The 21,820-nt window shown below is 49.6% G+C and overlaps 1 protein-coding gene across 1 annotated transcript; it reads right to left on the bottom strand.

Annotated features, from left to right (window-relative positions):
- Window positions 1–582: 582 nt before the first annotated feature.
- TSGA10IP (testis specific 10 interacting protein) lies at window positions 583–21,352 on the bottom strand (the record flags this gene model as incomplete). The annotated part of the gene is made up of 7 exons (XM_084635093.1): window positions 583–698; window positions 1,095–1,261; window positions 1,633–1,732; window positions 18,170–18,337; window positions 18,826–19,030; window positions 19,294–19,888; window positions 21,206–21,352. The coding sequence occupies 6 exons, from the start codon at window positions 21,350–21,352 to the stop codon at window positions 1,100–1,102; spliced, it is 1,377 nt and encodes a 458-aa protein (XP_084491219.1). The 3' UTR covers window positions 583–698; window positions 1,095–1,099.
- Between the last annotated feature and the right edge of the window lie 468 nt (window positions 21,353–21,820).

The following is a 21,820-nucleotide window of genomic DNA, read 5'->3' on the forward strand; positions in this document are numbered from 1 at the left end:
AGAGCCTGAGCTGATTGCTCCAGGAAGGGGGAGCTGCTCCACGCTTCTCAGTGAGGCATTAACCCTGAAAACTATAGACTGTGAGTTCATCGGGGCAGGGACTCTTTCTCATTGTGTCTGCGCAGCACCAGGCAAAATGGGGCACCCAATCTCAGTTGGAGTCTATGCAGCATCCAGCATAATGGGGGCCACAAGCTTGGTCAGGGTCTGTGCATTGCCTGGCACAGTGGGGGCCCCAATCTCACTGGGGGGGTCTATGCAGCGGACTGCAAAACGGGGGCCCAAATCTCAGTCAGGGTCTGTGCAGCACCCAGCACTACAAGGGCCTCCATCTCAGCCAAGGCCTCTAGCTGATACTAAATAACAATAAAAATAGTAATAAAAATAACAATAATAATAACTCCCAGCCTCCTGCCCTCCTCTAACTACTGGGCCACATCCTCCTTCCAAAGCCAGGCATAGAACACAGGAGTCCTGGCTGTCTTGGTTTCCGGTTCAGCACGCCCCCTGCTCGATTTGGTGCAGTAATTCCAGTAAGAAAAAAGCAAACTCTGCTCTCAAAGACTCATTTATTTGCTGGTACTTTGCATCTCTAATGCAGGGAGCTGTATGTGACCCTTCTCCGTTCCAGCCGGGGTTATTTTCAGGCGGTGTCCAGAGAGTCCAGAGGAGACTCTAGCCTCTTGTTCAGCTGCAACCTGTTAGCAGGACATGAACCAAAGGAACCACTAGATTCCCCCTCCCCTCCCAGAGGTGGGAATAGAACCTAGGAGTCCTGAGAGGGCTGGATGACCCAGGAGGTTCAGAAGGCCCTGTGCTGGGAGAGCTATCGACCCTGGACAAAGGAAAATGGAAGATCCAGCTGGATCTATAGAGCCTGGAGTACCCAGCATCCAGGTGATCCATAGTGCTTGGGTCTGGGACAGCCAGATGGTGAGCTATAGGATCCAAGGCAGTGAGATCTATAGGGCTCAGAGCTGTGGAATCCAGGGAGACTCTATCAGACCTGGGGCAGTGGGATCCAGCACGGATCTATAGGGACAGGGGGATGTATAGGGCCCAGGACAGCGGGATCCATGGGGGATATCCAGCACCTGGTCTAGGAGATGCTCCGTGATCGCCTCTGTGTGGCTCTTCCAGCTGTCCTGGCAGTGTTGCCCTTGGCCAGGCGCCCTGAATGTCTCCACAGCAGCCCCTCATCGATGCCCAGCGCTGCCAGCACCTGGGAGAAGCGCCGCTCCACAGCCAGGCGGGCGTTGGTCTGTGGGGCGAGAGGCAGGGACATCATTCGAATCACACACAGAACGGAGCTGGGCTCAGACTGCCCACCTCACTGCCCACACTCAAACCTCTTCTAGCTGAGCTAATGGGGATCTCCGTTAGCCAAGAGAGCAATGGGGGCGTTCAGAACCAGGAATAGAACCCAGGCATCCTGGCTCCCAGCCTCCCCGCTCTAACCACTAGACTCCCCTCCCAGATCTCAAGATAGAACTGAGGAGTCCTGGGTGCCAGTTCCCCCTTCTCTAACCATTAGACCCCACTCCCCTCCCAGAGCCAGAGATGAAACCCAGGAGTCCTGACTCCCAGCCTCCTTCCCCTGCTCTAACCCACTAGCCCCCACTCCTCTCTCACCTGCATGACACGCTCAAAGAGGTAGGGCCGGCTCTCCACCCTCTCTTGGATCTCCCGCAGCTGGGCATCATACTCTGCCATGCGCTGCTGCTCCAGCCTCCTAGAGCAACAGCACAGAGAAAGTGACTGCAGAGAATCCCACCCTCAATCACTGCCCCCCCTTCAGTGCCCATTCACAAGGATGCTCAGGGATCTACTGGATCCTCTGCCCCAGGGCATTGGCTGCACTGGGGGAATATTACCGCCCACCAGGATCAGAACGGATCCCCCAATCCCAACACCTGCGCTCCAGGTCCTTTAGGATCTGGTCCAGTAGAGTTGGAGGATCCAGGGGGAACTATAGGGCCTGGGAGAACCAGGGGATATATAGGGGCTGGGCCATTGGGGCTGGGAGATGCAAGAGGCTCTGTGAAGTCTGGGAAATTGTGGGAGATCTATAGGGTATGAGAGATCTGGAGGCTCTATAGGGCCTGGGTGAGGGTGGGGGCGCTGGGTGATCCTGCAGAATCTTTGGGTTTGGATTTGAATCTGAAATATGCCTATCAAGCTTATCTCAAATCTTCCCTTTTCACTTAGGTCATTTAACACTTGCCCCAGTCACATGGCTCCCCAGTTTCAGCCCAGCACTCGCTGCAATGTCTGGGCCCAGGAGGCCTCAGAGGTCTTTGTGTGTGTCACTGTTGGTGTCCGTGTGGTGTGTAGAGTGTGGATAGGGTGACCAGACGTCCTGATATATAGTTGTTTGCCCCATTTGTCCCAATATTTTGCTTTGGTGGCACTCCGGCTTTTTGTTGTTGTTGCTTGGGGCTGCAAAAAAACTAGAGCCGGCCCTGATGGGGGGGGGGGGGTAAGCCTGTGGCTACCCCCCCATGTGTCCCGATATTTTGTTCTTGTCATCTGGTCACCCTAAGTGTGGATGTGTATCCAAGTGTGTTTGTGTCTGTGTAGGTGTAGTTGTGTGTAGTATGTGTGTGTCTGGGCATTGTGCGGGGGTATGTCTGTATGTAGGGTTTATGTCTTGGTGTCAGTGTGTCTGCATGTTCGTGTGTCAGGGTGTTCAGGGTGTGTGTGTTGGGGGGTGTCGTGAGTGTTTGTGGAAGTCAGTATGTCTGGATGTTGGGGTGTGTGTGTCAGGTTGCCTGGATGTTGAGGGGTGTTGGGGTGTCTGGGTGTCAGTGTGTTAGGAGAGAATCTGAATGTTAGTATGCCTGGACGTTGGTGGTGATCAAAGTGTCTGGGAGTTAGTGTGTGCAGACGAATTAGAGAGGGGTGTCTGTTTGTCTGGAACTGGGAGGTGTCAGAATGTGTGTGTGTCAGTGTCTCTGGTTGTCAATGCGGAAATCAGTGTGTCTGGGTGTTGGGGTGTCAAGGGAGGATAACAGAGGGAGGTGTCAGACTGTCTGAGTGTCCATGTATTAGGCTGATGTTTAGGTGTTGTTATGTCTGAGTATTGCGGGGGATGAGAGGTGTTGTTGTAGAAGTCGGCATGTCTGGGTGTCGGCGGGGAGATAGTGTGTCTGGGTGTAGCTGGGGTGTCTGAATGTAGCAGATGTCTGAGTGATGGTGTGTTGGGGGAGTCTGGTTATCGGGGTGCATTTGTGATGCGTGTCAGCATGACCAGGGTGTATCTTTACCAGATGTTTCCATGCTGACAGTCTCTCACTCTTGGTTTTTGTATGTGTGTTTTTTTAACTCCTAATTTTTACACACACACCCCCACACACTTTTGGGTCCCATTCACCCTAAGACCCAGCCAGGATAGGAGCAGGATTTTGTGGGGAACCAGCGACACCTAGTGGTTAATAACAATAATAAATACTAAATAGCTACTGATCACTGTTATTAATAATTAATATAGCTATATTATATAACAAAGATTAAATACTATTGATAATAATTAATACTAAAATATTAATCACTATTATAAATTATTCAATTAATATTAATGCTAAAGGAATACTCAAGGACGAGAAGGCCATTGGTGAAGAAACTAAATGAATTCTTTGGATCAGTCTTCACGGCTGAAGATGTGAGGGAGATACCCAAACCTGAGCCATTCTTTTTAGGTGACAAATCTGAGGAATTGTCCCAGATTAAGGTGTCATTAGAGGAGGTTTTAGAACAAATTGATAAATTAAGGACCAGATATATTCACCCAAGAGTTCTGAAGGAACTCAAATATGAAATTGCCGAACTACTAACTGTGGTATGTAACCTATCATTTAAATCAGCTTCTGTACCAAATGACTGGAGGATAGCTAATGTGACACCAATTTTTAAAAAGGGATCCAGAGGTGACCCCAGCAATTACAGGCCGGTAAGCCGGACTTCAGTACCGGGAAAACTATAGTAAAGAACAGAATTGTCAGACACATAAATTAACATAATTTGTTGGGGAAGCGTCAACATGTTTTTTGTAGAGGGAAATCATGCCTCACCAATCTATTAGAATTCTTTGAGGGGATCAACAAGCATGTGGACAAAGGGGGTCCAGTGGATATAGTGCACTTAGATTTTTAGAAAGCCTTTGACGAGGCCCCCTACCAAACGCTCTTAAGCAAAATAAACTGTCATGGGATAAGAGGGAAGATCCCCCATGGATCAGTAACTGGTTAAAAGATAGGAAACAAAGGGTAGGAATAAACAGTCAGTTTTCAGAATGGAGAGAGGTAAATAGTGGTGTCCCCCAGGGGTCTGTACTGGGCCCAGTCCCATTCAACATATTCATAAATGATCTGGAAAAAGGGGTAAACAGTGAAGTGGCAAAATTTGCAGATGATACAAAACTACTCAAGATAGTTAAGTCCAAAGCAGACTGTGAAGAGTTACAAAGGGATCTAACAAAACTGAGTGACTAGACAACAAAATGGCAGAGGAAATTCAATATTGATATATGCAAAGTAATGCACATTGGAAAACATAATCCCAACTATACATATAAAATGGTGGGGTCTAAATTAGCTGTTACCACTCAAGAAAGAGGTCTTGGAGTCATTGTGAATAGTTCTCTGAAAACATCCACTCAATATGCAGCAGCCATCAAAAAAGCTAACAGAATGTTGGGAACCATTAAGAAAGGGATAGATAACAAGACAGAAAATATCATATTGCTTCTATATAAATTCATGGTAGACCCACATCTTGAATATTGCGTATAGATGTGGTCGCCCCATTTCAACAAAGATATATTGGAATTGAAAAAGGTGCAGAAAAGGGCAACAAAAATGATTACGGGTATGGAACAGCTTCCATATGAGGAGAAATTAATAAGACTGGGACTTTTCAGCTTGGAAAAGAGACGACTAAGGGGAGATATGAAAGAGACCTATAAAATCATGACTGGTGTGGAGAAAATAAATAAGGAAGTGTTATTTACTCCTTCTCATAAGGCAGCCGGTTTAAAACAAACAAAAGGTAGTATTTCTTCACACAACGCAGTCAACCTGTGGAACTCTTTGCCAGAGGATGTTGTGAAGGCCAAGACTATGACAGGATTCTAAAAAGAACTAGATAAGTTCATGGAGGACAGGTCCATCAATGACTATTAGCCAGGATGGGCAGGGATGGTATCCGTAGCCTTTGTTTGCCAGAAGCTGGGAATGGGCGACAGGGGATGGATCATTTGATGATTACCTGTTCTATTCATTCCCTCTGGGGCACCTGGGATTGACTACTTTCAGAAGACAGGATACTGGGCTACATGGACCTCTGGTCTAACCCAGTATGGCTGTTCTTATGTTCTTAATGTTTTTAACAAATATTAAATTAATATTGATTGATATCCATAACTACAAATTAATATTCTCTTTTAAGATATCAAAATATTGTTTAGTACTGTTCATAAATACTAAATTAATATCAATCATTCATAAATACTAAATATTAGTTACTATTAAAAGACAGAAGATGACTTGTGGGACAACGGATAAAGTGGTGGAGGCTTGTGGATAGGGAAGTTAGTCTGAGATTTAAGGATTCTATGGAGGTAAGACAACGACCAAACCAACGGTAACAATACTAACAAGATTTTTGGGGAAATATCCAAACTTATTACAGGTGGACACTGAGTAAGATGAGAGCTAATAGGCTATGCAGTGAAACAGTACAAACCATGATGCAGGTAGCCACCATCACAGAAAAGCTGAGGGAGTATCAACTGAGATGGCTGGGTCATGTGAGACGACGAGATGTGGGATATGGTAGCCAGAGACAAGAACTACTAGTCACAGGACAAAGACCACAAGGAAGAGCTAGAAAAAGATGGTTAGAGATGCTGAAGGAGGACATGAAAAGGTTTTTGTCAGCTTGGAAGACCCACTTGACAAGAACGCTTGGAGATGAAGGACAAGAACTGCTGACCCTGAGTGATGGGACAAAACGAAGGAGAATACAAATAGATACTTAGCTTTTCTATAGTACTTTTCAGCAGTAGATCTCAAAGTGCTTTATAAGGGAGGTCAGTATCGTTATCCCCATTTTACAGATGGAGAAACTGAGGCACAGAAAGGTGAAGTGGCTTCCTCAAGGTCACCCAGCAGGCCACTTGCAGAGCCATGAATAGAACTCAGGTCTCCTAAGTCCCAGTCCAGTACTCTACCCAAGAGTATGCACTGAATACTAAAATATATTGTCATGTTAATAAATATTAAATTAATGTTGATCATTCATAAATACTAAATATTACTCACCACTACTAATTACTAAATATAAATTACTATTGTTAATAAATGTTAAAATATCAGTAGTTCCTGAATACTAAGTTAATATCACTATTAACAATTACTAAATTAATACTGAGAGAGACAAGCTAGGTGATGTAATATTTTTTAATGGACCAAATTCTGTTGGTTACTTCACCCAGCTTGTCTCTCTCATATCCTGAGATCAACATGGCTACAAAACACAGCAAACAATAAATTAATACTAGTGTTGCCGGCACCCAGTGCCGAGAGGCTGAACAACAGCTTGAGTTGGTTCGTTACCCGGTGTGCTACACCCAATAATCACAACGGGGTGGAGAAGCAGAAAAGTTTATTTGAAGCTTCAAAAAGGTACAGGGAGATTTGAATCTCAAATCCTGTACACAGAGCAGGAAGTTACACAGGCTTTTATACATCCTTTTTCCCAGCATACTTATCCAATAGCAAGCTGCCCCAAGTATCCATATAGCCAGCCAATCCAGTTCCCAGCTAGTTCCCTGATTCTCTGTATCATTTGTTAAACTATACATAAAGCTGCTTTATTCAGCATTGTTCTTCCATATCTCCCCTGTTTGGCCTTGCTTAGTTTCAGGCAGTCTGACTCTGCAACATACTGTTGCAGATTCTCAGCATAACTGCTGTGTGTGCCTCCAGGCGGGGGGGGGGGGGGGGGGCAAGGACACTTGGGCCTAGCACGCAGAGCTGCTGCGAGTGCCTCCAGGCAGGAGGGGGGGGCCAAGGACACCGGGGCCTAGTGCGAGGGGGCTTCATCGACACTCGTGGTCTTCCATCCCCTCGAGTTACCTAGTGGCCATGCCCCAGTGTTCCCAACACTAGCGACTATGTTTAAAAATATTATATGAATCATGATTTATATTCATAAATAATATCACTATCAAGAATATGAATATATTCACTAAAGCAGTTAATATTAAATTAAGATACATATTCATAAATACTAAATATCTATATTAATAATTATAGACTCATAGATTTTAAGGTCAGAAGGGACTATCGTGATCATCTAGTCTGACCTCCTGCACATGGCAGGCCACAGAACCTCACTCCTGTAATAGATGCTTAATCTCTGGTTGAGTTACTGAAGTCCTCAAATCATGGTTTAGAGACTTCAAGTACAGAGAATTCACCATTTCAACTAGTTTAAACCTGCAAGTGAACTATGCCCCACGCTGCAGAGGAAGGTGAAAACCACCCAAGGTCTTTGCCAATCTGACCCGGGGGGAAATTCCTTTCCAACCCCAAATATGGCAATCAGTTAGACCCTGAGTAAATGGGCAAGACTCGCCAAGCAGATACCTGGGAAAGAATTCTCTGTACTAACTCTGAGCTCTCCCCTTCGAGTGTCTCATCTCCAGCCGTTGGGGATTTTTGCTACTGGCAGTCACAGATGGGCCACATGCCATTGTAGGCAGTCCCATCATACTATCCCTTCCATAAAATTATCAAGATCAGTCTTGAAGCCAGTTAGATATTCTGTCCCCACTGCTCCCCTAGGAAGGCTGATCCAGAGCTTCACTCATAAGAACATAAGTGATCTCTCCCCTGCCATCCATCTCCACCCTCTGACAAACAAACTCCTCTGATGGTTAGAAACCTTCACCTAATTTCAAGCCTAAACTTGTTGATGGTCAGTTTACATCCATTTGTTCTTGTGTCCACATTGGTGCTTAACTTAAATAACTCTTCTCCCTCCCTGGTATTTATCCCTCTGATGTATTTGTAGAGAGCAATCATATCTCCCTCGGCCTTCTTTTGGTTAGGCTAAACAAGCCAAGGTCTTTGATTTCCCTCTCATAATGTAGGTTTTCCATTCTTTGGCTCATCCTAGTAGCCCTTCTCCGTACCTGTTCCACTTTGAATTCATCTTTCTTCAACACGGAAGACCAGAATTGCACACAGTATCCCAGATGAGGTAGCACCAGTACTTTGTATAATGGTACTAACACTTTCCTGTCTCTACTGGAAATATCTAGTCTGATGCTTCCTAGGATTGCATTAGCCTGTTTCACGACCACATCACGCTGATAGCTCATAGTCATCCTGCGATCAACCAATATACCCAGGATTTTTCTCCTCCTCTGTCCAGTGCCAGGTTTACAATGGCACCAGTGGCTCCATGGAGCTGGGTCCATGCTCAGAAGGGGCCCCGGCCTGCTCCGCTTGCACTGTACCCCAAGACCCCACCTGCCTGCTGGCTCCCTCCCCACCCCCGCCACCACTTGCTCCTCTCAGCCTGCCTGCCTGCCGGCTGGCCGAGGACTCCTCTACGTCCCCTGGCCCCAACCCCTGCTCTTCTCTGCCACCTGGCAGGACCCCAGTGCATCTCTGGCTCTAGGCCAGTGGGGCCCCGCCTGTATCCCCGGAGCTGAGCTGCCTGGGGCTGGTGCAGGAGCCTGGCCAGTCTCCGCCTGGGGGAGGAAGGGGGTGGACAGTGTGGGGGCTTGGCTGGGCCCCTCCAGGCAAATGCGTCTTGAGGGAGCCTGGCTGGGGCAGGCCTTGGCCTGGCTGACCGCACCACTCCTGAAGGGACAGAGTGATTCCCGGCTCCGGGACCAGCCCTGGCTGCGATGCCGGCTCAGCCCAGCAGACACAGTCCGCTCCCAGCAGGGCCGGTGAGTGCAGCTGGGAGGCAGGGCATGGGGGAGTGGGTCTCTGGGGAGTCTGAGTGGGGGGGCAGGTGCTGGGCTGCGAGGGGGGGGGAAGATGTGTGTGTTCGGGCAACAGGGAGTGGGGGTTCTGTGGAGGGTGCTGGGCAGTTGTGCTGGGGCTGTGGGCAGGGGAGTGCTGGGCAGGGGTGGTGTTGTGCAGAGTGCTGTGCATTTCTGGGGGAGGTCTGTGAGGGGCGCTGGGCATAGTGGGTCCGGAGGGACTCTGGTCATAGGGAGTCGGGGGGGTGTTGGGCGGGGGGCTCTGTGGCGTGGCTTGGGCTCACCCCCGAGGGGAAGGCGCATGCTGGCACCACAGGGCCACTGTGCATCTGGCAACTGCTGGTTCATAAATAGTGCCCTTGCACTGGGCTGGGCAGAGCAGGGCCACCCCTGCCATGCCATGCCCCTGGCTAGTCCCTCAGTCTGGGGACTGACCTCCCAGCACCATGCTCCATTGCCTCAATGGGGGCCCACAAATATGTTTGGCGCCAGGCCCACAGAAGGTCAATCCGGCCCTGCTTCTGTTGCTTCCAACTGATAAATCCCTAGTTTATAGCAAAAAATCTTGTTGTTAGTCCCTAAATGCATGACCTTGCACTTTGCACAATTAAATTTCATCCCTTTTCGATTACTCTGGTGTACAAGGTCATTCAGATCTTTTCGTCTGATATTCCGGTCCTCCTTGGTTTTGGCAATACCTCCCAATTTTGTGTCATACGCAAATTTTGTTAGCACACTCTCACTTTTTGTGCCACAGTCAGTAATAATTTTAAATAAGACTGGTCCCAAGACTGATCCCTGGGGAAATCCACTAGTAACTTCCCTCCAGCCTGACAGTTCACCTTTCAGTATGACCTGTTGTAGACTCCCCTTTAAGCAGCTCCTTATCCGCCTTTCAAGTCTCATATTAATCTTCATCTTCTCCAATTTAATTAATAATTTCCCATGTGAAACTGTATCAGATGCCTTACTGAAATCCAGGTAGATTAGCTCTACTGCATTTCCTTTGTCTAAAAGATCAGTTATCTTCTCAAAGAAGGAGATCAGATTGGTCTGGTATTTTCTACCTTTTCTAAGCCATGTTGTATTTTATCCCAATGACCATTCACCTCTATGTCCTTAACTACTTTTCTCTTTCAAAATTTGTTCCAAGACCTTGCATATAATTGAGGTCAAACTAACAGTCCTATAGTTTCTTTTTCCCTTTCTTAATAATAGGAACTATATTAGCAATTCTCCAGTCATAGAGTACAATATTAATTTTAGTGTTAATATTAAATATTGATCATTCATAAATATTAAATATTACTATTCTATTATGAATGGTAAAATATTAATTTCTATGGTTCATAAATATTATGTTAATAATGATCATTGATAGACACCGGGTTAATATCACTATTAACAATTAATAAATACTAGTGGCAATTGATTAATGTTGTTATTATTAATTAGTATTAGTAGTATTGTTGTTATTATTATTATTCATAATAATAATAGTTTATTATGGCAATGCCTAAGGGCCAATCAAGGTCGGGCCCCATTTTGCAAAGCACTCATCTAACACAAAGTAGCAGATGGTCCCTGCCCAGAAAAGTTTACAGCCTACATAGATCAGACAGACACAGGATGGGGGAAAGGATGTAACACGCAAGCGGAGTGAACACTGTGATGAATTAATAATTGAATATTAGTGTGTGGGGTGTGTGTGTGAAATGTCATTGAGGCTGGTGAGGGTGGCTGCTGCCCTTTATTTAAGATAGCAGTGAGAGACAGTAAAGCACCACTCCCAGTACAACAAAGGCTTGCCCAGGGATTGGAACAATGTGGGCAGATGGTTTTGGTTAGGCATGGACCACATGTGTGTGTGTGTGGCTTACTTTACACTACAAAGGGTATGTCTACACTACGGAATAAGGTCGAATTTATAGAAGTCGGTTTTTTAGAAATCGGTTTTATATATTCGAGTGTGTGTCCCCACAGAAAATGCTCTAAGTGCATTAAGTGCATTAACTCGGCGGAGCGCTTCCACAGTACCGAGGCTAGAGTCGACTTCCGGAGCGTTGCACTGTGGATAGCTATCCCACAGTTCCCGCAGTCTCAGCTGCCCATTGGAATTCTGGGTTGAGATCCCAATGCCTGATGGGGCTAAAACATTGTCACGGGTGGTTCTGGGTACATATCATCAGGCCCCCGTTCCCTCCCTCCCTCCATGAAAGCAAGGGCAGACAATCGTTTCGCGCCTTTTTTCCTGAGTTACCTGTGCAGACGCCATACCATGGCAAGCATGGAGCCCGCTCAGGTAACCATCACCCTATGACTCCTGGGTGCTGGCAGACGCGGTACGGCTTTGCTACACAGTAGCAGCAACCCCTTGCCTTGTGGCAGCAGACGGTACAGTACGACTGGTAGCCGTCATCGTCGTGTCCGAGGTGCTCCTGGCCACGTCGGCTGGGAGCGCCTGGGCAGACATGGGCGCAGGGACTAAATTTGGAGTGACTTGACCAGGTCATTCTCTTTAGTCCTGCAGTCAGTCCTATTGAACCGTCTTATGGTGAGCAGGCAGGCGATACGGATTGCTAGCAGTCGTACTGTACCATCTTCTGCCAGGCAGGCAAGAGATGAGGATGGCTAGCAGTCGTACTGTACCATCTTCTGCCGAGCAGCCATGAGATGTGGATGGCATGCAGTCCTTCTGCACCATCTGCTGCCAGCCAAAGATGTAAAAGATAGATGGAGTGGATCAAAACAAGAAATAGACCAGATTTGTTCTGTATTCATTTAATTCCCCCCCTCCCCCGTCTAGGGGACTCATTCTTCTAGGTCACACTGCAGTCACTCACAGAGAAGGTGCAGCGAGGTAAATCTAGCCATGTATCAATCAGAGGCCAGGCTAACCTTCCTGTTCCAATGAGAACGATAACTTAGGTGCACCATTTCCTATTGGAACCCTCCGTGAAGTCCTGCCTGAAATACTCCTTGATGTAAAGACATCCCCTTTGTTGATTTTAGCTCCCTGAAGCCAACCCTGTAAGCCGTGTCCTCAGTCGCCCCTCCCTGCGTCAGAGCAACGGCAAACAATCGGGCATCTGAGAGTGCTGTCCAGAGCAGTCACAATGGAGCACTCTGATGGGGCTAAAACATTGTCGCGGGTGGTTCTGGGTACATATCGTCAGGCCCCCGTTCCCTCCCTCCCTCCATGAAAGCAAGGGCAGACAATCATTTCGTGCCTTTTTTCCTGAGTTACCTGTGCAGACGCCATACCACGGCAAGCATGGAGCCCGCTCAGGTAACCGTCACCCTATGTCTCCTGGGTGCTGGCAGACGCGGTACGACATTGCTACACAGTAGCAGCAACCCATTGCCTTCTGGCAGCAGACGGTGCAGTATGACTGGTAGTCATCCTCGTCATGTCCGAGGTGCTCCTGGCCACGTCGGCTGGGAGCGCCTGGGCAGACATGGGCGCAGGGACTAAATTTGGAGTGACTTGACCAGGTCATTCTCTTTAGTCCTGCAGTCAGTCCTGTTGAACCGTCTTATGGTGAGCAGGCAGGCGATACGGATTGCTAGCAGTTGTACTGTACCATCTTCTGCCAGGCAGGCAAGAGATGAGGATCGCTAGCAGTCGTACTGTACCATCTTCTGCCGAGCAGCCATGAGATGTGGATGGCATGCAGTCCTTCTGCACCGTCTGCTGCCAGCCAAAGATGTAAAAGATAGATGGAGTGGATCAAAACAAGAAATAGACCAGATTTGTTTTGTACTCATTTGCTTCCCCCCCTCCCCGTCTAGGGGACTTATTCTTCTAGGTCACACTGCAGTCACTCACAGAGAAGGTGCAGCGAGGTAAATCTAGCCATGTATCAATCAGAGGCCAGGCTAACCTCCTTGTTCCAATAAGCACGATAACTTAGGTGCAACATTTCTTATTGGAACCCTCCGTGAAGTCCTGCCTGAAATACTCCTTGATGTAAAGACACCCCCTTTGTTGATTTTAGCTCCCTGAAGCCAACCCTGTAAGCCGTGTCCTCAGTCGCCCCTCCCTGCGTCAGAGCAACGGCAGACAATCGTTCCGCGCCTTTTTTCTGTGCGGACGCCATACCAAGGCAAGCATGGAGGCCGCTCAGCTCACTTTGGCAATTAGGAGCACATTAAACACCACACGCATTATCCAGCAGTATATGCAGCACCGGAACCTGGCAAAGTGATACCGGGCGAGGAGGCGACGTCAGCGCGGTCACGTGAGTGATCAGGACATGGACACAGATTTCTCTGAAAGCATGGGCCCTGCCAATGCATGCATCATGGTGCTAATGGGGCAGGTTCATGCTGTGGAACACCGATTCTGGGCTCGGGAAACAAGCACAGACTGGTGGGACCGCATAGTGTTGCAGGTCTGGGACGATTCCCAGTGGCTGCGAAACTTTTGCATGCGTAAGGGCACTTTCATGGAACTTTGTGACTTGCTTTCCCCTGCCCTGAGGCGCATGAATACCAAGATGAGAGCAGCCCTCACAGTTGAGAAGCGAGTGGCGATAGCCCTGTGGAAACTTGCAACGCCAGACAGCTACCGGTCAGTTGGGAATCAATTTGGAGTGGGCAAATCTACTGTGGGGGCTGCTGTGATGCAAGTAGCCCACGCAATCAAAGATCTGCTGATATCAAGGATAGTGACCCTGGGAAATGTGCAGGTATTAGTGGATGGCTTTGCTGCAATGGGATTCCCTAACTGTGGTGGGGCCATAGACAGCACCCATATCCCTATCTTGGCACCGGAGCACCAAGCCGCCGAGTACATAAACCGCAAGGGGTACTTTTCGATAGTGCTGCAAGCTCTGGTGGATCACAAGGGACATTTCACCAACATCAACGTGGGATGGCCGGGAAAGGTGCATGACGCTCGCATCTTCAGGAACTCTGGTCTGTTTCAAAAGGTGCAGGAAGGGACTTTATTCCCAGACCAGAAAATAACTGTTGGGGATGTTGAAATGCCTATATGTATCCTTGGGGACCCAGCCTACCCCTTAATGCCATGGCTCATGAAGCCGTACACAGGCAGCCTGGACAGTAGTCAGGAGCTGTTCAACTACAGGCTGAGGAAGTGCAGAATGGTGGTAGAATGTGCATTTGGACGTTTAAAGGCGCGCTGGCGCAGTTTACTGACTCGCTTAGACCTCAGCGAAACCAATATTCCCACTGTTATTACTCCTTGCTGTCTGCTCCACAATATCTGTGAGAGTAAGGGGGAGACGTTTATGGCGGGGTGGGAGGTTGAGGCAAATCGCCTGGCTGCTGGTTACGCGCAGCCAGACACCAGGGCGGTTAGAAGAGCACAGGAGGGCGCGGTACGCATCAGAGAAGCTTTGAAAACCAGTTTCATGACTGGCCAGGCTACGGTGTGAAAGTTCTGTTTGTTTCTCCTTGATGAAACCCCCCGCCCCTTGGTTCACTCTACTTCCCTGTAAGCTAACCACCCGCCCCTCCTCCCTTCAATCACCGCTTGCAGAGGCAATAAAGTCATTGTTGCTTCACATTCATGCATTCTTTATTCATTCATCACACAAATAGGGAGATGACTACCAAGGTAGCCCAGGAGGGGTGGTGGAGGAGGGAAGGAAAATGCCACACAGCACTTTAAGCACAGCACTTTAAAAGTTTACAACTTTAAAATTTATTGAATGACAGCCTTCTTTTTTTTGGGCAATCCTCTGTGGTGGAGTGGCTGGTTGGCCGGAGGCCCTCCCACCACGTTCTTGGGCGTCTGGGTGTGGAGGCTATGGAACTTGGGGAGGAGGGCGGTTGGTTACAGAGGGGCTGCAGTGGCAGTCTGTGCTCCAGCTGCCTTTGCTGCAGCTCAACCATACACTGGAGCATACTGGAGCCTCAGCATTGAATCCTGCCTCCTCTCATCACACTGCCGCCACATTTGAGCTTCAGCCCTCTCTTCAGCCTGCCACTTACTCTCTTCAGCCCGCCACTTACTCTCTTCAGCCCGCCACTTCTCCTCCCGGTCATTTTGTGCTTTCCTGCACTCTGACATTATTTGCCTCCACGCATTCATCTGTGCTCTGTCAGTGTGGGAGGACAGCATGAGCTCGGAGAACATTTCATCGCGAGTGCGTTTTTTTTTCTTTCTAAGCTTCACTAGCCTCTGGGAAGGAGAAGATCCTGTGATCATTGAAACACATGCAGCTGGTGGAGAAAAAAAAAGGGACAGTGGTATTTAAAGACACATTTTATAAAACAGTGGCTACACTCTTTCAGGGTAAACCTTGCTGTTAACATTACATACATAGCACATGTGCTTTTGTTACAAGGTCGCATTTTGCCTCCCCCCACCACGTGACTACCCCCTCAACCTTCCCCCCTCCCTGTGGCTAACAGCGGGGAACATTTCTGATAGCCACAGGCAAACAGCCCAGCAGGAATGGGCTCCTCTGAGTGTCCCCTGAAGAAAAGCACTCTATTTCAACCAGGTGACCATGAATTATATCTCACTCTCCTGAGGATAACACAGAGAGATAAAGAACGGATGTTGTTTGAATGCCAGCAAACATACACTGCAATGCTTTGTTCTACAATGATTCCCGAGAACGTGTTACTGGCCTGGAGTGGTAAAGTGTCCTACCATGAAGGATGCAATAAGGCTGCCCTCCCCAGAAACCTTTTGCAAAGGCTTTAGGACTACATCTAGGAGAACCGCGAATGCCAGGGCAAAGTAATCCTTTCACATGCTTGCTTTTAAACCATGTATAGTATTTTAAAAGGTACACTCACCAGAGGTCCCTTCTCCGCCTGCTGGGTCCAGAAGGCAGCCTTGGGTGGGTTCGGGGGGTACTGGCTCCAGGTCCAGGGTGAGAAACAGTTCCTGGCTGTCAGGAAAACCGGTTTCTCCGCTTGCTTGCTGTGAGCTATCTACAACCTCATCATCATCATCATCATCATCTTCTTCGTCCCCAAAACCTGCTTCCGTATTGCCTCCATCTCCATTGAAGGAGTCAAACAACATGGCTGGGGTAGTGGTGGCTGAACCCGCTAAAATGGCAGGCAGCTCATCATAGAAGCGGCATGTTTGGGGCTCTGACCCGGAGCGGCCGTTCGCCTCTCTGGTTTTCTGGTAGGCTTGCCTCAGCTCCTTCAGTTTCATGCGGCACTGCTTCGGGTCCCTGTTATGGCCTCTGTCCTTCATGCCCTGGGAGATTTTGACAAAGGTTTTGGCATTTCGAAAACTGGAACGGAGTTCTGATAGCACAGATTCCTCTCCCCAAACAGCGATCAGATCCCGTACCTCCCGTTCGGTCCATGCTGGAGCTCTTTTGCGATTCTGGGACTCCATCATGGTCACCTGTGCTGATGAGCTCTGCATGGTCACCTGCAGCTTGTCACGTTGGCCAAACAGGAAATGAGATTCAAAAGTTCGAGGTTCTTTTCCTGTCTACCTGGCCAGTGCATCTGAGTTGAGAATGCTGTCCAGAGCGGTCACTATGGAGCACTCTGGGATAGCTCCCGGAGGCCAATACCATCGAATTGTGTCCACAGTACCCCAAATTCGAGCCAGCAACATCGATTTAAGCGCTAATCCACTTGTCAGGGGTGGAGTAAGGAAATCGATTTTAAGAGCCCTTTAAGTCGAAATAAAGGGCTTCATTGTGTGGACGGGTGCAGGTTTACATCGATTTAACACTGCTAAATTTGACCTAAAGTCCTAGTGTAGACCAGGGCAAAGTTTTGCCGTCATAGCTGTGTTGACTAGGAGTGCGAAAAACCTCACACTCCCTGGCTGACATAGCTATGCCAGCAACACTTCTGGTGTAGACACAACTATACTGATACAAGAGTGCTTCTGTAGACTTAGGGCTGGACTACAGCAGACAAAGCTACGTCGCTCAAGGGTGTGAAAAATCCACACCCCTGAGTGACGAAGTTAAGCCGACTGAACCCCCAGTGGAGACAACACTAGTTCGATGGAAGAATTCTTCCACTGACCTAGCCACCACCTCTCAGAGAGGTAGATTTGCTACAATGACAGGAACACTAAATTTAACACTAAATTTCTAGTAATCACTAATGTTTAAAATGAACTACATTACTATGAACTGTTGCAAAACAATTAAATTAATATTGATCACCATTAATAGCATTACATTAAAATAAATCAATATTATTTATTACTGAATTACTATAGGCTACCACTGATAATTATGCATGTTGATTTCATATTGATCACTGTTAATAACCATACATTTTTATTAAATTTATTAATACATTATTTTAAATCATTATTGATTATAATCAATATGTAATTATTGCGTATCTATATTACGAACCATTATTACAATTAATTATTAGTATTTTATCAAGCCCACTGGTTTCAAGAAGGCCACTTATGTGAGAAAAGATACACATAAGTAAAAGTGTTCTCTAGATCATTATTATTAGGTGTATTGGTATCTAGAGGCCCTGACTAAGATCGTGGCCCCTGTTATACCAGGTGTTGCACAGACATGCAGGGTCTGTCTACTATGCAACTGGGAAGTGTGACTGCAGAATATGTAGCCATTCCTGAGCTAGCTGTAATCCAGCTAGCATGCTAAAAATAGAAGTGCAGTCATGGCCGCACAGATGGTGGAACAGGCTAGCTACCAGAGTACAAACATACGCAGGGTTCTGGGTGGGATTGTACTTGGCTGCTAATCTGTGCTGCCACGGCTACACAGCTATTGTTAGCATGCTACCTGGATCAAAGGTAGTTCAGGTATTTCTGCATGTTCAGCAATCACACCTCCTAAGTGCACTGTAGACAGCCTCCCAGTGAGAGCCAGTCCCTGCCCCAGCGAGCTCCCATTCGAAACAGACAAGGGGAAGAGAACAAACTGAGGTCCAGAGTGGAAAAAGGGACTTGCTGAAGTACAGTGGTAGAGGTAGGAACAGAACTCAGGTGTTCTGAGCACCCGTCCTCTGCCCTATCTACTGACAATTAATTCCTATAAGAGAGGGTAAGGAGCCATGGGTCAGATTTAAGGGGTGCCAGCAGAGCTTGCGGGAGCCCTGGGCTGGGCTAGCAGGGGGCTGAGGGTTGGGATAGAGAGGCACCAGCAGCACCATGTGGTGGTTTCCACACTCCTCTCTCTCTCACACCAGGCTACTCCTTCTTTCTCTCTCCCTTACCTCAGCTCTTCCCTCTTCCTTTGCGTGGTCTGGGCCAAACTGCCCGGGGGACTGTAGGCTGCCAGGCACTTGGCCACTTCCCTCTGCACCTGCTGCTGCTTGACCCGGCACTGCTCTGCTCGCCTCTTCTCCTGCTGCTCCCGCCGCTCCCACTCCAACAGCAATAGCCTGCACCAGGAGCAAAGGAGAAGGCTCAGCCAGGTGGCATCTATAAAAATTGTTCCAGGTCCCCTGGCTGGGGGGAATCCCTGGCTGGGATAGCAGGGGGCTGCGGGTCAGGATTGAGGGGCAGAGCCGGGGGCAGAGAGGGCTGGAACCCAGGGCTGGGATAGCAGGGGGCTTTAGGTAGGCAGGCCAGCTGTCTGCTTTTAAGACAGACAGTCCTGCCTTCCTAACATTAGTCCCCCATCCGGCATGCTCTTCAAAATGGTGTCCCTCGTGTGACACTGGTGGAGGTGTGCTCATGCGATTCCCAGTAGCACTGGAATGTTCGGTATTCCGGGAACGTGTGAGTGGCCACCCTCGCTCTTGGTCAGGATTGAGGGGTACTAGCAGAGCTAGGGATGGAATAGCAGAGGGGCTGCAGCAGAGATGGAGGGGGGTGGGGAGGCCAGGACTGGTTTAGCTGGGAATGGATTGAAGGGCACTGTCCATACCTGGTGGCCTCCTGCCGTTTGTCAGAGGCTCTGGTGCGTGGCACCGAGGCCAGGGGGTCAAACTCTGAGCAGGACTGGGACCCACAGTGGAAGCTCCAGAGCTGGCGCAGCTGTTGCTGCTCCCAGTCTCTAAGCTCGTCCCCAGGCTGGTGCTGAGAGCTGCTGGCCGCATGGAGGTGGAAGGGTTTGCAGATGGTCAGCTTGGCTAAGAGGGGGACACAGAAAGCATTAATGGAGGGTCCCAGAACCCCTCCCCCATCAGCTGCACTGCTCCACCCCAGAAGCAGCTGCATCTCAGCACCAAGGGAGGGGTCTCTGTATAAACAGCCCCTGTGCCCCACCCCAGGGATTCCTGTATAAACAGCCCCACCTCAGAGGCAGCTCCATCTCAGTACCAGGCAAGGGGTTCTGTATGAGCGGCTTCCTCACCCTACCCCAAAAGCAATTGCATCCATCTCCTTGGCTCACCTCTCACTTTCCTCTTCTCCAGCTGCTCCTGGAACTTCTTGTGAAGTGTCTCAAAATCAGGGATGGTCTGGTTGATGATGGGCTGGAACCGGGTCTTGTCTTTGGGGGCCAGTCCCCTGCCCTTCCTTCTGTGCCCCCTGGGGCTTGGGTCCTGGGGCTCTGTGGCCAGGCACAGGGCCTCAGCTCTCAGCCTGGCCCGGAGCTGCTGGGCGGAGGTGACCGCCTCCCAGGCTGGGGAGGACACAGCCTCTTCCAGACTCAACAGCTGCTGAGCTAGCTGGAGCCAGTGCCTCCGCTCTTCCTGGAGCTGGCGTTTGCGGGCCTCGCTCCGGGCCTCCATCTTCCAATACAGTGAGGAGAGGGTGCTGGGGGAGGGATGGGGTGCTTGCTTGATCCTACCCCGCTCAGCGCTGCTGCACTTCTGTGAACTGCCAGCCCGTTGGTCTACACGCCCCTGCAAACCTATCACCGTTGGGCGGACACTCTCACGGGGGGAGTTGTTGGGGGCTCTGCGGAGCTCCCCCTTCTTGGCCTTGTCCAGGGAAGGGGCTGGGAGGAGGGCGCGACCATTGAGTGAGAATTCCTCCCACATCCACTGGAAGGGGAAGGAGGGGCGGGGACTGTGAGGCAAGGGATTAGGGGTGCAGGAGGGAGCTGGCTTGGAGGAAAGGGCGTCCTCAGGAACGTCTCTCTGCCTGGTGGTGGGAAGGAGAGGAGATGATAAGTGTAAGGTAAGAGCAACGGGGCCATCTAACCTGGTAGCCCCCAGATCAGATCTAAAGGGCTCATCTAGTTTAGTATCACCATCCCTACCATGCCACTCTAGACGAGACCAGTGGGTCCATCTACAGGAGATATCATATACTGTCCCTCTGAGCTGGCAACAGACTCCTAGCCACTCCCTCCCCACTCTAACCCAGTAGAGCACACTCCGCTCCCTTTGTCTGTTTAGACTGTGAGCTCTTTGGAGCTGGGACTGTCTCTCACTGTGTGTCTGAGCAGTGTCCAGTGCAGTGGGAGCCCCAATCTTGGTCAGGGTCTGTGCAGCACCTGGGACAGTGAGGGCCCCTGATCTGGGATGGGTGGGGGGTCTGTGCAGCACTCACCAGAATAGGAGCCCTGATATTGATCAGGGTCTGTGCAGCGCCCGGCACAACTGTGGCCCTGGTCTTGGGATCTGTGCAGCACCTTCCCCTAAACAGGTGCTGATCTCAGTCAGCACATCCAGGTGCTACTAATATAATCTCCGTGGAGCTGCAGCAAGGATGAGTTTGTCCCAATGGCCATAAGGATCCCATGCAACCTACTCACCTCCCTGCAGATGGGGCTGAGTCCTGGTCTCCGTCAGAGCTGTCACTCACACATGGCTCCTGCATCTTGCAATGTGGGGCTAGGCTGACTCTTCTCCCTGAGGGGGGGCCTCTGGGTGACCCCTTCCTCTTCCCTTTCCTCATCAAGACCACGATTCCGTCACCAGAATTTAAAACCTCCTCCTGAAACCACAGAGCAAAGGCAGGAGAGACCCAGCTTTTCCCCAGGGAGACTGGCTGGCTCAGGGCGGCAGGGAATGGGACATGGGGCGTTTCCCCTCTAGGAGGTCCTGGCGCAAAGCTCCCTATTCCACTAGCCCCCACTCCTCCCAAAGCTGGGAGTAGAGTGTCCTGACTCCCACTCCCTTGCTCCTTAGCCAGTGGTGTCTCTACAAACACCTACCCAGGATAGTGAGGGAGAGAGAGATGCGCCAGTTAAGGAGACCCTAAGAAAACTAACCCCAACCCAACAATTTCCCCCTGGTGTTTGCCCCTTGGGGGAGTTCCCAACAGCAGGATGATGAAGTTAGAGTTTAGATGTTGGGTCCCCCAAGAGTGGGGGAAGCCAGTACACAGTGGGGAAGAGGGGTACCAGGAGTTACCTCTTGGGGACGAGAACCTGAGAGCAGCCCTAGCAGGTGCACCCTTCCCTTCTTCTGGTAGAGGGTGCCAGGTGCCCGGTCGCTGGGGTCCAGGGAGGGGCTGATGCAGGCGTTGGTGAACATGGAGCGCTGGTGGGCCCCCAGCATGGTGCCTACCTGATTGCCCCGCCCCCATCTGTTACTGCGGTGACTAACCCGGTTCCAGAACATGGCAAGGGTGGGGGGTTCCAGAGTGAGGCCCTGCCCCCTCCATATAGTCACTGTAGTAACTGTGATGGGGGTGGGACAGATGTGATACTTGTATGGGCCCCAGCAGAGATGGGACTGAGGGGAGTTCAGGGATCCCAGCTGAGAGGCAGGACTCCTGGGTTCTGTTCACTATTCTGGGAGCGGCAGGTAATCTAGTGAGTTGAGGGGACTGGGAGTCAGGACTCCTGGGTTCTGCAGAAAAAGACCTAGGGGTTACAGTGGACAAGAAGCTGAATATCAGTCAACAGTGTGCCCTTGTTGCCAAGAAGGCTAGTGGCATTTTGGGATGTACATGTAGGGGCATTGCCAGCAGATCGAGGGATGTGATCGTTCCCCTCTATTCAACATTGGTGAGGCTTCACCTGG

This window comes from Lepidochelys olivacea (genome assembly GCF_965140295.1).
Source record: "Lepidochelys olivacea isolate rLepOli2 genome assembly, chromosome: 7".
NCBI lineage: Eukaryota > Metazoa > Chordata > Testudines > Cheloniidae > Lepidochelys > Lepidochelys olivacea.